Genomic DNA, 14,663 nt, shown 5'->3' on the forward strand with positions numbered 1-14,663 from the left:
TGTTTTTAGGTGATGTATATGGATAAAGAGCAGCATTTTAATGTGGAACAGGTCACAGCCATGCTCCTAACCAAACTAAAGGAAACAGCAGAGACCAATTTGAAAAAACCTGTATGTGACTGCGTTATTTCTGTAAGTATGTAGGTGCTAGAAATTGAAATAAGCTAATTAGCCTAAATTTTCAAGATTTGATTTATATACCAGCTTCTGATCAATTTCTGGGTTACAAACCAAGGTGATGTATGTGGCAGGACGTCAATCATAAATTTCCAGAGGTGGCCAGTGAAAAAGCCACCTCTAATAGTGCAGCTAATTAGTGGTAGTGGGCAGCCTGTGGATTTCAAAGGGTCAGTGTGTCCAAACTGAAGGGAGGCCTGTCAACCCTCTGTGTGTACTGTGCACTGCTGTGGAGAATGGAGAAGAGAGGAGCATAATACTGAGGCTGTATGTCATGGATGGAACCAGCAGTCAATTCCGAATACTCAATGCTATCAATAAATCTGTCTACAGGTGACAAAGATTTTGTGTATTTGTCTGTGATTCCCAAGGATTGTCAATTTTGTCCTTTTATCAAGTAACCATAGCTTATTAATATCCATGATACTTGACTTTCTGGTTCCAACCTCTGAATGGGCTCTCATCTCGTGTTTAGCTAAGTTACAGATTTAGTTGGGGTCATGTATGTTGCTGGCACCTTCCAGAAGTGCTGATAAATGGCTTCCGTAGCTTGACTTTCTGCTTCTTGTGTGTGAGTTGACATCTATGCATGCTTTCCACACACAAGTTAGAAAAGGATAAATAGACCTTGTCAGGATATTTGTGGCAGGGTTTTTTCAATTTTTTCTGGACTTCTCCATTGCATCAACAATGATATTATTATTAGATGTCTGTTTAACTTGCTGGTTTTAGAACCTATTTATTAAATAGTTTTTGAACATGCTAAATTAATTTTGCAAGGTATATACATGCTAAATAAGTGTAGCAGATCAGGATGCCAAACATCCAAAGGAAACTACCAAGGAATTGCAGCAGAGAATCACCAAAATTAACACCAAATATAATAATGAATAAAGTTATAGCATTAAAGAGTGACATAACCAGCTCAAGATGATATCTGCCTTATCACAGAATCCCTACATCAAATCCATACTGACCCTTCAAAGAACATCTCTTCCAGATCCACCTCTCCTACCCTGTCCCTATAACCCTGTGTTTTGCATCGCTAGTCCACCTAGCCTACACATCCCTGGACACTATGGGCAATTTAGCATGGCCAGTCCACCTAACTTGCACATTTTTCAATAAAGAATAGATAAAACAGATCTGACACAAGCAAAAACAGAAATTGTTGGAAATTAAAGAACGGTCACAGGACTTTTTCTATCCACTGATACTCCCAGCACTTCCTGTTCTGGTGTGTTGCATCACATGGGAGTAAGGTGAGGACATTGTGGATGTTGTTACTGTAGTATTCCAAAGTTCGCTTGACTTATGACTTATTTCTTGAACTCTGAAGAATTGCACATGTCATTCAGGTGACAGACGAAATTATAGACCATTTAGCTAAACACCTGTTAGCAGGAAATTGCTAGCATCTGTAATTAAGGATAGAGTGCATGAACACCTTTTCAAAATTATTTACTCTTTAGTCAAACAGAATGGATTTATAAATGGTAGCTCCTGTCTAAAGAGCCTGATTGAATTCTTTTTGAAGATGCAAACAGGGATATTTTATAGATATTATATAGAGACTTCTAGAAGGACAAAAGCATAGTGCAAGATAATGATACTGATTAAAAACCAAAGTCCAACATGGGAAAAAGAGTACACTAGAAAAAGAACCAGAATCGGAAAAAATGGTTTAAAAACAAACTGAATTCAACACTTTTTAACTGAATACATGCAGCATTTATAAGATGGATGAATTGGTAGTTTTGATTTTGCTGTATGTAGACATTACAGAGATTTGGGGCCAGGTTTTGGCTTCTGAGATGGATAGATCAAGTCAGGAAACTTCCTAAATTGGTAGATCCACCATGGTAAAAAGTGCAATGAATTGTGAGACTTCCCATAGGTGAAATACAGGAAGGATTTGTGCTTCCTAACTCCGGAACCAGAGCATAAACTATAAAGGATAGGTAAGAGACCCCTAGTCTTTATATTTCCTATTTTCAATCATTTCCCATGGCTGCTTATGTGCTCCCTTCTTATTCACCCAGTATCCACTATGAGCAGATCTCAGGAACCATGCAGAAACTAAATCCAGTCGGCTCTTACTATACAGATTTGATAGTGAAATATCCCATTAATGAAACATAAAACTTTTTAACTCTCCTGAATTGGTTAATCTCTAGGAAAAATAAATTTTAATTTACTAGTGCTTAATCACCTGTTTAAGCTGTAAATCAAATGTGAATTCAGAAATCACTTCAGAGATATTTTAGCTTTTGAAACCCAGCCATGCCTTCATAATAAGTAGCTCTTTGTTGACATATCCCTATTGAAACTGTTCAAACGGATGCCTCGTCAGCTGGCTTGTCATTAGAGCAGTACGTCAGAGATTTACTGACAGTTGCAGCCAGTTAAACAGACCCTATCTGCTTCTCAGAACTTTTGTGTCTACTTTTTATAAATTTTTGGCACCCACACTGCAGGTTTAAGGTCCTTGTAGCAGCTAGAATCTTTTCCCTTATTGAAATTCTTTGTGATATATGCCACTGCCCACGTTCCCCTACCAGAAAAAAAAGTGTGGTTTGTCTGAAAATGCTGGGACTTCTATAGCCACATCCCTGCTCCCATTTTTTAAATGGTCTGCAAGTGTCCCTCTCTCCAAACCAGGAGGTCTGATTTCAAGTCCCACCTGCTCCAGAGGTGTGTCATAACATCTTTTGAACAGGTTGATTAGAAAATGCATCGACAAGAATATTCCTAATTCAATGCAAATCTGACCCATGGTCGCAAATTGAATCAGGCTGCAAACTAACGTTGCAAGAGCATTTGACATTTTGGAAAAATAGGAAAAAGGAAAACGAGATGGACTAGCCCATATAGAGGATGAAGTCAGAACTGAACAATGGCAACAAATGAACTTGGTTTAGAAGAGCAGAATGTTGGGAAATATCATAGTCCTAATGGGTATCAAAACCCTCGCCACTTCTGTGTGGGTGACATGATTGAGTTATATGCCAGTGTTCGGTCCACCCAGCAATTTAGGACACCAGTGTGTTACAACATGAGAAAACCCCTCTGGCTAATTTAAACCAGCAACACAGAAAAGATTTATCCCGTACTGTAATCTATTAAAATTTGAGAGGCAAAGAACTATCCCAGGGGTCACTATTTAAAGTAAAAATTAACAGCCTTATACTTCAAGTCCAACAGACAATATTAAAACCAACAACTATTTACAGCTCCTTTCTCTTAAACCTATATTTTACCTCCCACTTTACAATACTAGTCCAATAAAAAGTCCCAATTAAGATTTACAAAAAAATACAATTTTCAAGACCGGTCAGCTTTCAAATCTTCTTTGTGTCTTCCTCTGCAGATTTTCATGTCGTCTTTTCAATATTCCGCTGCGCAAACTTCTTATAGACAGGTACCTTTTAGAACAGAGAGCTGTTCTGCTGGCAGTCTGTACTTGTTGGTGGCAAAGCAATGCTCTCCAGAACTGTTCAAATTGTCTTGTTTTATACCCAAAATATCAATCGTTTCATTGGTTTTAATATTATCAAAATACTAAATTCAAATTTGATTGGATTCTGGTATCTTGGGGCATAATTTAAACTGGCCGAATTTAAATTTGTTTTGTGTTTCATAGCAACACAGCTGTATTATGGGTTTTGACCAAGTATTACATTGTTACCTTGTTCAGAACATTGTGTGCTGTGTCAGGCAGTCCTTGCTAGCTTTTCAACTGTCTTAAAGGTACAGTACCTCTACACCTTCATAACAAGTGGTAGGCGTAAATTATACGAAAGAGACGGTTTGCACCTTAATAGGTTGGGGACCAGCATTCTGGCAGGCAGGTTTGCTACTGAAACACAGCTGTGTTTAAACTAAATAGCGAGGGGGGAGGGGACAAACTGGAAGTTTAAGAAGGAAATTGAAGGGAAAGTTAGAACAAGGGAAGTCAAGAAAGATAACGTTATCAGTGAAGCAGAAAACTCAAAAAGGGATCATGCTGTAAGGTTGAGTGAAATAGGGGTCGATTAGAAGGGTGAGGGCAGTAACAAATTAAAAATACTATATATGAATGCACGAAGTATTAGAAATAAGATGGATGAGCTTGAGGCTCTTTTGGAAATTGGCAGCTACGGTATTGTGGGAATAACTGAGACGTGGCTTCAAGTGGAAAGGGCCTGGGAAATGAATATTCAAGGCTATACGTGCTATCGTAAGGACAGACTGATGGGCAGAGGGGATGGGGTAGTCCTGTTCGTAAGAGATGATATTCAGTCCCTTGCGCGGGGAGACCTAGAATCAGGGGATGTAAAGTCAATATGGATAGAGCTGAGAAATTCTAAGGGTAGAAAGACCCTCTTGGGAGGCCCCCAAACAGTAGAATGGATATAGGGTGTAAGTTGAATAAGGAGCTGAAATTGGCCTGTCGCAAAGATGTTACTACAGTTGTTATGGGGATTTCAACATGCAGTTAGACTGGGAGAATCAGGATGATATTGGACCTCAAGAAAGAGACTTTGTGGAGTGCCTCCGAGATGAATTCTTAGAACAGCTGGTGCTGGAGCCTACCAGGGAGAAGGCAATTCTGGATCTGGTATTGTGCAACGAACCAGAATTGATCAGGGACCTCTACGTGAAGGAGCCATTAGGAGGTAGTGACTATAATACAATAAGCTTCAATCTGCAATTTGAAAGGGAGAGGGTACAATCAGTAGTGACAATATTTCAGTTGAATAAAGGGAACTATGGAGCTATGAGGGAGGAGGTGGCCAAAGTTCAATGGTGCAATACCTTAGCAGGGATGACAGTGGAGGAATAATAGCAGATATTTCTGTGTATAATGCAGAAGATGCAGGATCAGTTCATTCCAAAAAGGAAGAAAGATCCTATGAGGAGGCAGGGGTGGCCGTGGCTGACGAGGGAAGTTAAGAAACATATAAAGTCAAAAGAGAAAAAGTATAACATAGCAAAGATGAGTGGGAAAACGGAGGACTGGAGGAAGCTTTTAAAGAACAACAGAGGATTACTAAGAAGAAAATACGCAGAGAAAAAAATGAGGTACGAAGATAAACTGGCCAAAAATAAAGGAGGATAGTAAAAGCTTTTTTAGGTATGTGAAAGGGAAAAAAAAATGGTTCAGACTAAAATTGGGCCCTTGAAGACAGAATCAGGGGAATATATTATAGGGAACAAAGAAATGGCAGAAGAGTTAAATTGGTACTTCAGATTCTGTGTTCACTGGGGAAGACACAAGCAATCTCCCAGAGGTAACAGTGGCTGAAGGACCTGAACTGAAGGGAATTTATATTTGCCAGGAATTGGTGTTGGAGAGACTGTTGGGTCTGAAGGCTGGTAAGTCCCCGGGGCCTGATGGTCTACATCCCAGGGTACTGAAGGAGGTGGTTCTAGAAATTGTGGATGCATTGGTGATTATTTTCCAGAGTTGAATAGATTCAGGATCAGTTCCTGCGGATTGGAGGGTGGCTAATATTGTATCACTTTTTAAGAAAGGTGGGAGAGAGAAAGCAGGAAAATATAGACCAGTTAGTCTGACCTCAGTGGTGGGAAAGATGCTGGAGTCAATTATAAAGGATGAAATTACGACACCTCTGGCTAGTAGTAACAGGATAGGTCAGAGTCAGCATGGATTTATGAAGGGGAAATCATGCTTGACTAATCTTCTGGAATCTTTTGAGGATGTAACTCTAAAGATGGACAAGGGAGATCCAGTGGATGTAGTGTACCTGGACTTTCAGAAAGCCTTTGATAAAGTCCCACATAGGAGGTTAGTGAGCAAAATTAGGGCGCATGGTATTGGGGGCAAAGTACTGACTTGGACTGAAAGTTGGTTGGCTGACAGGAAACAAAGCGTAGTGATAAACGGCTCCCTTTCGGAATGGCAGGCAGTGACCAGTGGGGTACCGCAGGGATCAGTGCTGGGACCGCAGCTTTTTACAATATATATTAATGATATAGAAGATGGTTTTAATAGTAACATTAGCAAATTTGCTGATGATACAAAGCTGGGTGGCAGGGTGAAATGTGAGGAGGATGTTAGGAGATTACAGGGTGACCTGGACAGGGTTAGGTGAGTGGACCGATGCATGGCAGATGCAGTTTAATGTGGATACATGTATGGTTATCCACTTCGGTGACAAGAACAGGAAGGCAGATTACTACCTAAATGGAATCAATTTAGGTAAAGGGGTAGTACAAAGAGATCTGGGTATTCTTGTACACCAGTCAATGAAGGTAAGCATGCAGGTAGTGAAGAAAGCTAATAGCATGCTGGCCTTCATAACAAGAGGGATTGAGTATAGAAGCAAAGAGGTCCTTCTGCAGCTGTAGAGGGCCCTGGTGAGACCGCACCTGGAATATTGTGTGCAGTTCTGGTCTCCAAATTTGAGGAAAGACATTCTGGCTATTGAGGGAGTGCAGTGAAGGTGCACAAGGTCAATTCCTGGAATGGCGGGACTATCTTATGTTGAAAGATTGGAGCAACTAGGCTTGTATATCCTTGAGTTTCGAAGACTGAGAGGGGATGTGATTGGGACATATAAGATTATTAAAGGATTGGACACTCTGGAGGCAGGAAACATGTTTCCGCTGATGGGTGAGTCCCGAACCAGAGGACACAGCTTAAACATACGGGGTAGGCCATTTATGACAGAGATGAGGAGAACCTTCTTCACCCAGAGAGTGGTGGGTGTGTGGAATGCTCTACCCCAGAAGGCAGAATCCAGTCTCTGGATTTGTTTAAGAAAGAGTTGGGTAGAGCTCTCAAGGATAGTGGAATCAAGGGTTATGGAGATAAGGCAGGAACAGGATATTGATTGAGGATGATCAGCCATGATCATAATGAATGGTGGTGCAGGCTCAAGGGCAAAATGGCCTACTCCTGCACCTATTGTCTTAAGTCATGTATGTCAAAAACTGCTGGTCATTCAGAGGGCTACAGCTTTCTGTTGTCAGCAGGAGCATCATGGAAAATCGTCACATCCACTCATGCTGCAGGGACTTTGCCAGGGATTGTTGCTGGACCCCTGACTCTGGTCAGGTTGGGATGGAATGGGAATCATGTAAGTGACATTAGAGAAGGATTTCAAAAAGTAGAGGTCTTTCTGGTCCCACATTCCCTTAATGCTGTGCCCCTCGATTTGGGCAGAATGCCTGATGAGAAATCCCCAGTGTGATCACTGCGTACCCCTAGTATGTTGGTTAACCCAACCTGGGCAGACTTGATGATGGTTGTGAAAACAATGAAACTTCATTTAATTTGTGGGCTGTCAATATATTAAGGAAAGCTCAAGGATAATTGCTTTTAATTACCTCATTAACAAGCCTCGTTCATAACCCACCATTGGCAGGCACATGGAGTTAAATCCAGTGTTCCCTGTAATTTTTAGTTTCTACAGTAGAGCCTTCTGAGGTTCCATGCACAGCAGCAACATCCAGACCTAGAAGTCAGTGCTGCACTCTGTCAGCACCTGGATCGCTGTGCACGAAACATTGGAGTGGCTTCATATGCTTAGCAATGCAACTTACAGGGAACATTGGTTAGATTGTAGATCCACTTTGACTTGATTAAATTACATAACAGTTCTCAGGTTAATGGTCCACTGCAAATCCTGTTTCTGTGCTCGTAGGATAGGTCTGAGCCTCCAAGGAAAGCAATTAATACAGGATTGCTGCTCTGTTCAGGATGTTTCTAACTCAGGGCTGCTTGGTTTTTATGTGTGTGCATGTGTGTGTAGCATTCTTCATCCCTCAGAATTCAATGAACACGGACTCAGGGACAGATGGGTACAGTTCCTTGTATATTGCACTAGCTACCATAAAGCAAATATAATGTTTCGCTGTTAGTAAGCTGTTGAATGGATTAGAGAGTGGGTAGAATGACAGGAGTGAGACTTAGCAAGTAGATAGGTAGCAAGGAAATCTGTCAGTTGATGATTAATCAGATGGTCTGCAGAGTTAGTTGTGGGGGGAGGAAATCACCGTGGCAATTGGCTGTCAGCTCTTAAGTAACCTAGTTGGACTAGGTTTCATCTGCTCAATATTTAACTACTCTGTTAAATACATTGGAACTTTACAATGTCTCCAATATTAACTCAGAATTGGAGGCCTTTTATTGGATCCAAGGCAGCAGAGAAATTGCCCATTTGGAGACTGGAAGACTCAGACTATAAGCATTTATTATTACTAATAGGATTTGGTATACAGAACAACCTCGATTATCCAAATGAGGCGGTTGAGGAGTGTTTTTGTTCGGATAATGGGTAGCGATTTTACAGGACCTTGAGATCTAGTTTGGATAATCCAAAGTTTGGATAATTGATGTTTGGATAATCAAAATTGTTCTGTATATAGTTATTTCGATTTGTCATAGTGGAATAATTTGTTTCATGGTTTGCTAAGACATGATTTCTTGTTTAGCTGATTAGCTTCTAGCATTTTATAAAAGCTTTCAAAAGGCACTAAAAGATGCTCTAGAATAATGTCAGAATCGACATTAAGCTTAAAATTTGATAGAGTAGCTGGGATGAAAATCAAAACGTATAAAATGAAAAAGGTAAAGGGATATTATGGCACATCTTAACTCACTGCCACATATAGGTCCTCTTGCTGTGCAAGTATTTAGATTAGATTACTTACAGTGTGTAAACAGGCCCTTCGGCCCAACAAGTCACACACCGCCCCGCCGAAGCGTAACCCACCCATACCCCTACATCTACATTTACATTTAACCCTGACCTAACACTATGGGCAATTTAGCATGGCCAATTCACCTGGCCTGCACATCTTTGGACTGTGGGAGGAAACCGGAGCACCCGGAGGAAACCCACGCAGACACGGGGAGAACAAGCACCCGGAGGAAACCCACGCAGACACGGGGAGAACCATGTTGAGCCATGTTGAGTTTACATGCAGCCATTAATTTTGTATTAAAAAGCAGATCTTTCATAATTATGCAAATTTATTTCTTAAACCATTCCAGACTTAGCTGATTTTAACTTGTAGCACCTTTTGAAAATCCTATTAGGTGTGTTTTTTATGCTTCAGGATTGTAACCATGTACATATCATCTTCACCTGCATTTTGTAATCGAGCTCGGTTCCACGGATCAATAGCACTACACTTATTTTTTTTAAAAGCAAATGTCTAGATCTGTATGTTTTTACTTGTATAAACATAGTAAGCTCGTACTTTTAGGTTGATTCTGCCAAAAGACCTGATTATTAAAGGACACTTTTATCATAACCGTTTGAAAATACAAATGTATTTATATCTACTGCATTAGCATTTCTGCTGTCTCTTAACTCAAAAAAAAATTAGTAAGGTTGATCAAATAAGAATTCCCTTCTGCAATCTGTGCTGACTATTCATTATATTTTCATTTTTAGATGTTCAAATATTCTGTACTTTAGTAGGGCTTCCACTGTTTTGCCTACCACTAATGTTGAGCTGACTGGTCTATAATTCTGTCCTCTTCCATAAAAATAAGTATTAACTTCGCTATTTGCCAGTCCTCTGGCCCCTTTTTCTAATGAGTTATTAAATGTGTGTAGTAATTTAATTAGCCATAATCCACAAAGGACCACAGGCATCTCTCTTTCTCTCCATTATAGAGGGACAATTGGTTATATACAGCTTGAGAGGCACCACTCTACAAGCGTGGGGCAAGGTGAGGAGGCAGGCCTCCATGAACCATCAGTCGGCGCAGGGGATTGAACCCATGTCATTGGCATCATTCTGCATCGCACTCTAGCCAACTGAACTAACCGACTTTCTCTGGTATCTCTTCCATAGATGCTTTTAAAATGTATGGATGCAATCCATCTGGATTAGGGGCATTATCCTTTTTTTGAGATTGTTTGATTTAGATTATTCAAATGTACCCTTTTATAAATTTTAAATACACATTGCTCTTTTCACCTGTTCCAGCTCATTTCTAAGTAACAAAGTAAATTAACTGTTTAATTTTGTTTACTGTGGCTTAATCCTTTTTGTCCCCTATAATGGCCTTTATTCTTTTAACGTGTTTTTTATTGCGCTGCCTGTAAAATAATTGCTATTTTGTTTCCTGTTCATTGAAAATTTAATTTCACAGTTCTTGTTCACCTTCCTAATTTTATTTTTCTTTTGACTTCTAAACTGATTGTCACTGCTACCAAGGTGCCTGCAATCATCTGCCCCAGCGATGGAAAGGTGGACTGTTGGTGGACCTGAATGATGCCAGCTTCCTGCCTTTACTGGAATTGAGTTCTGTCTGAAGATGACAAGGTCCATCTTCCCACCAGCAATTATGGCCTCTATGTGATCAGTTAGTGACCACATAAGAGCCTTATTCCACCTATCTGCAATTATTTCAGCTAGAGGAGGGATAAGAAAGATGGTTCCATGCAAGCAGTTAGCCACTGCCAGCAAACTGTCACTGTGGTTGTGACAGAGCTGGGGTGGAGGAGACATGCCTTGATCATTCAGATCAAGGAACTGGACCTGGGACAGGACTGTGGTTTCTCGAGACCATGCCAGCCAATGCCTCCCAACAACCCTCGTCTCATGAGATTTCACCTGCCAAGCAGCACTTGCCTTTCCCATAAGTACCTTTCCAGGGGATAGTCCTTCATCTTGGCTGGGGTTTATTGTACCAGCAGCAGCCACATCACCCACCACTGTGCAGTTTTGGAGCTGCGGGGATCTCTGATTGTCTGGGAGATCTTCGACGCTAGGACTCCTTTTATTACAGGCTCTATTTCTGCAATTGGCAACCAATCACCTTTATGGGCTGTAAGTTTCCTTCATCCTAACTTTCCTGTCTTCAAAAACAGGAAGCTGCCATTTGATGTTTCATAATGTTTGGACTTCTCTCCTCTAGTTCATTCTTCATCATTAGATCCAAACACTTATCTTCTTTTGGTCTTTTTATATAGTATGTTGGAAAGATTTCTTGGGCATGTTGCAGTGAGTTTATGCAGTCATTTGTGCTACTTTAAAAATTTAATGTGAGAGGCCAGGTTCCCCTGAGAACGACATGCCATTAACTAATTAATCACTGTTGAGTTTCCACTCATGCTAATTGTGCCTGCTGGCAGATTTTTGAGAAGGTTCTTAAAATGAAACCTTTTTAAGATACAAGCATGAGGCAAGTTTTAATCTTTAAAAATTAATTTCTGGAGAAGCTTTGCATTTGAATATATTTGGTTCTGTTTACATTTTTCGTGACATGTCAGTGCACTTACTGGAAATGATTTTTTTGGGGATATATCCAATTTCAACTGTTAATAAATGTGTACCAGGTTATCCCTGTTGATTATATTTAATGCATAATCTTGATTCAGAATTTCAATCTGATTGTATTAGTTCATGAAAGTTTTAAGTTGAGGAGGGTGCATATGAGTCTGAGTAGAAATGCTATCTCACAAATAGCATTTCTGAAAACTAGCATAATTTGCGATCAGATCTCTGTACAGAGATCAAAAAGAAAAATAATACTGTTGAAGAAACAATGTATTGAATGGCAAGGCAACTTCATACCACGTTAAAACATTTCTTTTCGTAGGTACCTGCATTTTTCACCAATGCTGAAAGGAGTTCTGTGCTAAATGCTGCTTATATTGCAGGCTTGAATTGTTTAAGACTGATGAATGATACCACTGCAGGTATGATGTAGAATCAGATTTTTTTTCTTCATAAATAAAGTTTATTTTACAAACATAAATGGTTTTAATTGTCTATCTTTAATATTTTAGCATCTCTAGCTTATGGAATCTACAAGCCAGATTTACCAGTCCCTGAAGAAAAGCCAAAAATTGTTGTATTTGCAGATATGGGTCATTCAGCATTCCAAGTTTGCGTCTGTGCTTTCAATAAGGGGACTCTTAAGGTAATTATTTTGTGTTGTTCTTTTATGAAAATGCAGCTAAGAAAATCTTGCAATATCTTTTGAAGTTTATTGCAGACATATCCTTTTTTTTATTACTTTTTGACAAGCTGCTTCTGGAAACTTATTAGTTTTCAGCTTCTATTGCATACTTTTGCAAAAGAAAAATGTGACTTGGGAGCAGGAATACAATATTTGACTCCTTGAACCTGCTCCACCTTTTCAGTAAGATAAGAGTTGATCTGACCATGGTGTCAACTCTCACTTTCCCATCATTCCCCCATAACCCAGATTCCTTCTGCCTTTCAAACATCTATTTAAATCTATCTTGAATATATTCAGTGAACCAGATCCTACTGCTTGTTAAGGAAAAATATTCCATAGGCTAATGAAACTTTGAAAGGAAAAACATTCTTCTCTTCATCCTAAAGGTAAACTTCTTATTGTTTAAGCTGTCTACCTTATATCTAGTCTCCCACAGGAGGAATTTTGCTCCTGGTATTCACCCTACTAAGCCCCCTGAAAATCTTAATTTTGAGTTCCCATTGTTGCTTTCATTTGAGATAATTTGTCTCAAGTATTTTTTGTTTTTGATATTGATTAATACTAATTTTGTATGAAGCTCATAAAATACCCTACTGTTCTTTAGTTACTTGATTATAAGCTAGGTAAAGGTCTCTTATGTGGTTGAGATTTTCAAAATTTGAATTGATGCATGACAAAGATATTATAATGTACAGAAAGAGGCCACTCAGCTCACTCACTTATTTGAGTTTTTATCTAACTGCACTCCTCCAAGTTTATTCCTCAATTCTGTTCTCACTCTACATTTTAGCTTCTAGGTAAATGCTTTTATTTAGTTTGCCTCAACTACTCCCGTGATTGCGCATCTTGCCAGTCTCTGGATAAGGTACAATGTTCTTTTAAAGTTGCGTTGCAATCTGAAATTTCCCACACAGGCTGCATACAAGCTGCCCTCTTTAGGTTACTATGCATGCATGGCAGCAGAAAAAATGTAAAAAGCCTTGCACTTAAGTCACTTAAGCCTGAGCTCGGACATTGTCTAATAATGATATCAACTGGTATTATAGAACACTTATCAGCTGCAATGTTTTGTGGTGATTTTCAGATGCTTGACCGTCCTGCTGCTTTCATAAGAAGATTCACAGTCAGTCCCTTAAGAGATTTATGATCTCTTTACAGCCTTTGAGTCTTTCAAATCTATGCTCTACAATCTTCCCAATAATTCACTCATCTCTTGGGCCTGAACTTGAGAAAATGGTGCAAGAATCTCAAAACACCATTGTTGCAAATGAATAGTGATACTGTTCAGTCCCTCTTTGGTGCACCTTCACCATTCTGTAATGTTTCCATGTTAGATTTCTCCTTTACTACAGGGTGTAACAAAAGAGAAAAAATGTGATTAGTGTCCAGTGAGATAAAAGTGGTACCCTCTTGATTTGCACCCACTTGTCATCATCCTGACAGTCCACTGGCAATCTGATTTTCAGCACTGAGGTTTGAGATGCTGTTACTAATCCTACTCTTTTAGTTCAGCTGCTGAACTAAATGGTACTAGGCTACCCTTACTGGCATCATCCTCCAGTGCCATTTTAAATACAGGCTCAAGGAGAATTGTGTGATCTCAACAGTATTTGAATCCGTGAACAATTGACTATGTAATTCTAGCATCAATTTCTCTATTTATTCTTTGAGGGGACTAGGTTTAGTGAAATACTTTTAACTAGAATCCAAGAAAGTATTTAGGTAGAGTTGTAAAGATAGAGTTTAATGAATCGGTGGGTGCCTCTTTGAGGTGAGTTGTGATGTCACTGATTTCAGTCATGCATTCAATGTTCTAAAAAGACTTTTGGATCCTGAATAGCATGGAGCATGTTGCTGTGTAGCTTTAATATCATGTACAAAAAACCTAGTTTGACATTAATTAAGAAGTCTAGCCAGAGCTGACTAACATACGTTAGAATATGATCCAATGCATCCTGCTTTCTAACTTAGCTCTTGACTCTTGTCAGCAGCTTCCCCATTCCAACTTTTTTACATCTTTGATATAAATCTGGCTCAAAAGGCTAAAAAGTCTACTGCTGCTCCTAACTTATATGATTGTATGGAAAGGGCTTGGGGAGAAATACTGCTATCAAATTTCTTTCCAACGTCCAAGATATCCCGAAACCTGGCATCTAAGAGGAGACTCACTCTTTGCTGTTCTGGTTCTTATATGAAATGCCATTAAACTCTCTTTATTATATAATCCATTAATCACTAGTATATTTCTATTTTGCACTTGTTTTTCTTTGGCACCCTCCCCTTTCTGATCCTGTGGAGCCTTCAGGACTACAATTAGTCTGGTTAAAGCTGTTCAAAACTTTGTCTCCTGTGTTGGGATAAAGTGAGTTTTTTAAAAACCTAGTGTTCTACTGATTGTGGCTTTTGCATCCTGACAAATTAGGTAAACTGCACTATTTAAGTTAACAATTTAAAATTTAAATCTAATAACAGCTTTGATTAGAAATATCAGGGTAAATATTGGTATATCCCATGATTTTAAGAAAAGTATTCTGTACAGCTTGACTTGGTA

At 39.3% G+C, this 14,663-nt stretch overlaps 1 protein-coding gene across 4 annotated transcripts in view; it reads left to right on the forward strand.

Annotated features, from left to right (window-relative positions):
- The window catches only part of hsph1 (heat shock 105/110 protein 1), a 109,967-nt gene that overhangs the window by 44,947 nt on the left and 50,357 nt on the right, over nt 1-14,663 (forward strand). For 3 of the 4 annotated variants that reach the window (XM_072577258.1, XM_072577255.1, XM_072577256.1), the window contains exons 4-6: nt 10-132; nt 11,747-11,846; nt 11,937-12,070. In XM_072577258.1, the coding sequence (XP_072433359.1) occupies nt 10-132; nt 11,747-11,846; nt 11,937-12,070 (357 nt within the window). Of the gene's footprint in view, nt 1-9; nt 133-9,850; nt 9,979-11,746; nt 11,847-11,936; nt 12,071-14,663 lie in introns of those variants that run through there. The other variant, XM_072577257.1, reaches the window with a different exon arrangement.

Source organism: Chiloscyllium punctatum, chromosome 9, assembly GCF_047496795.1.
Source record: "Chiloscyllium punctatum isolate Juve2018m chromosome 9, sChiPun1.3, whole genome shotgun sequence".
Lineage (NCBI taxonomy): Eukaryota > Metazoa > Chordata > Chondrichthyes > Orectolobiformes > Hemiscylliidae > Chiloscyllium > Chiloscyllium punctatum.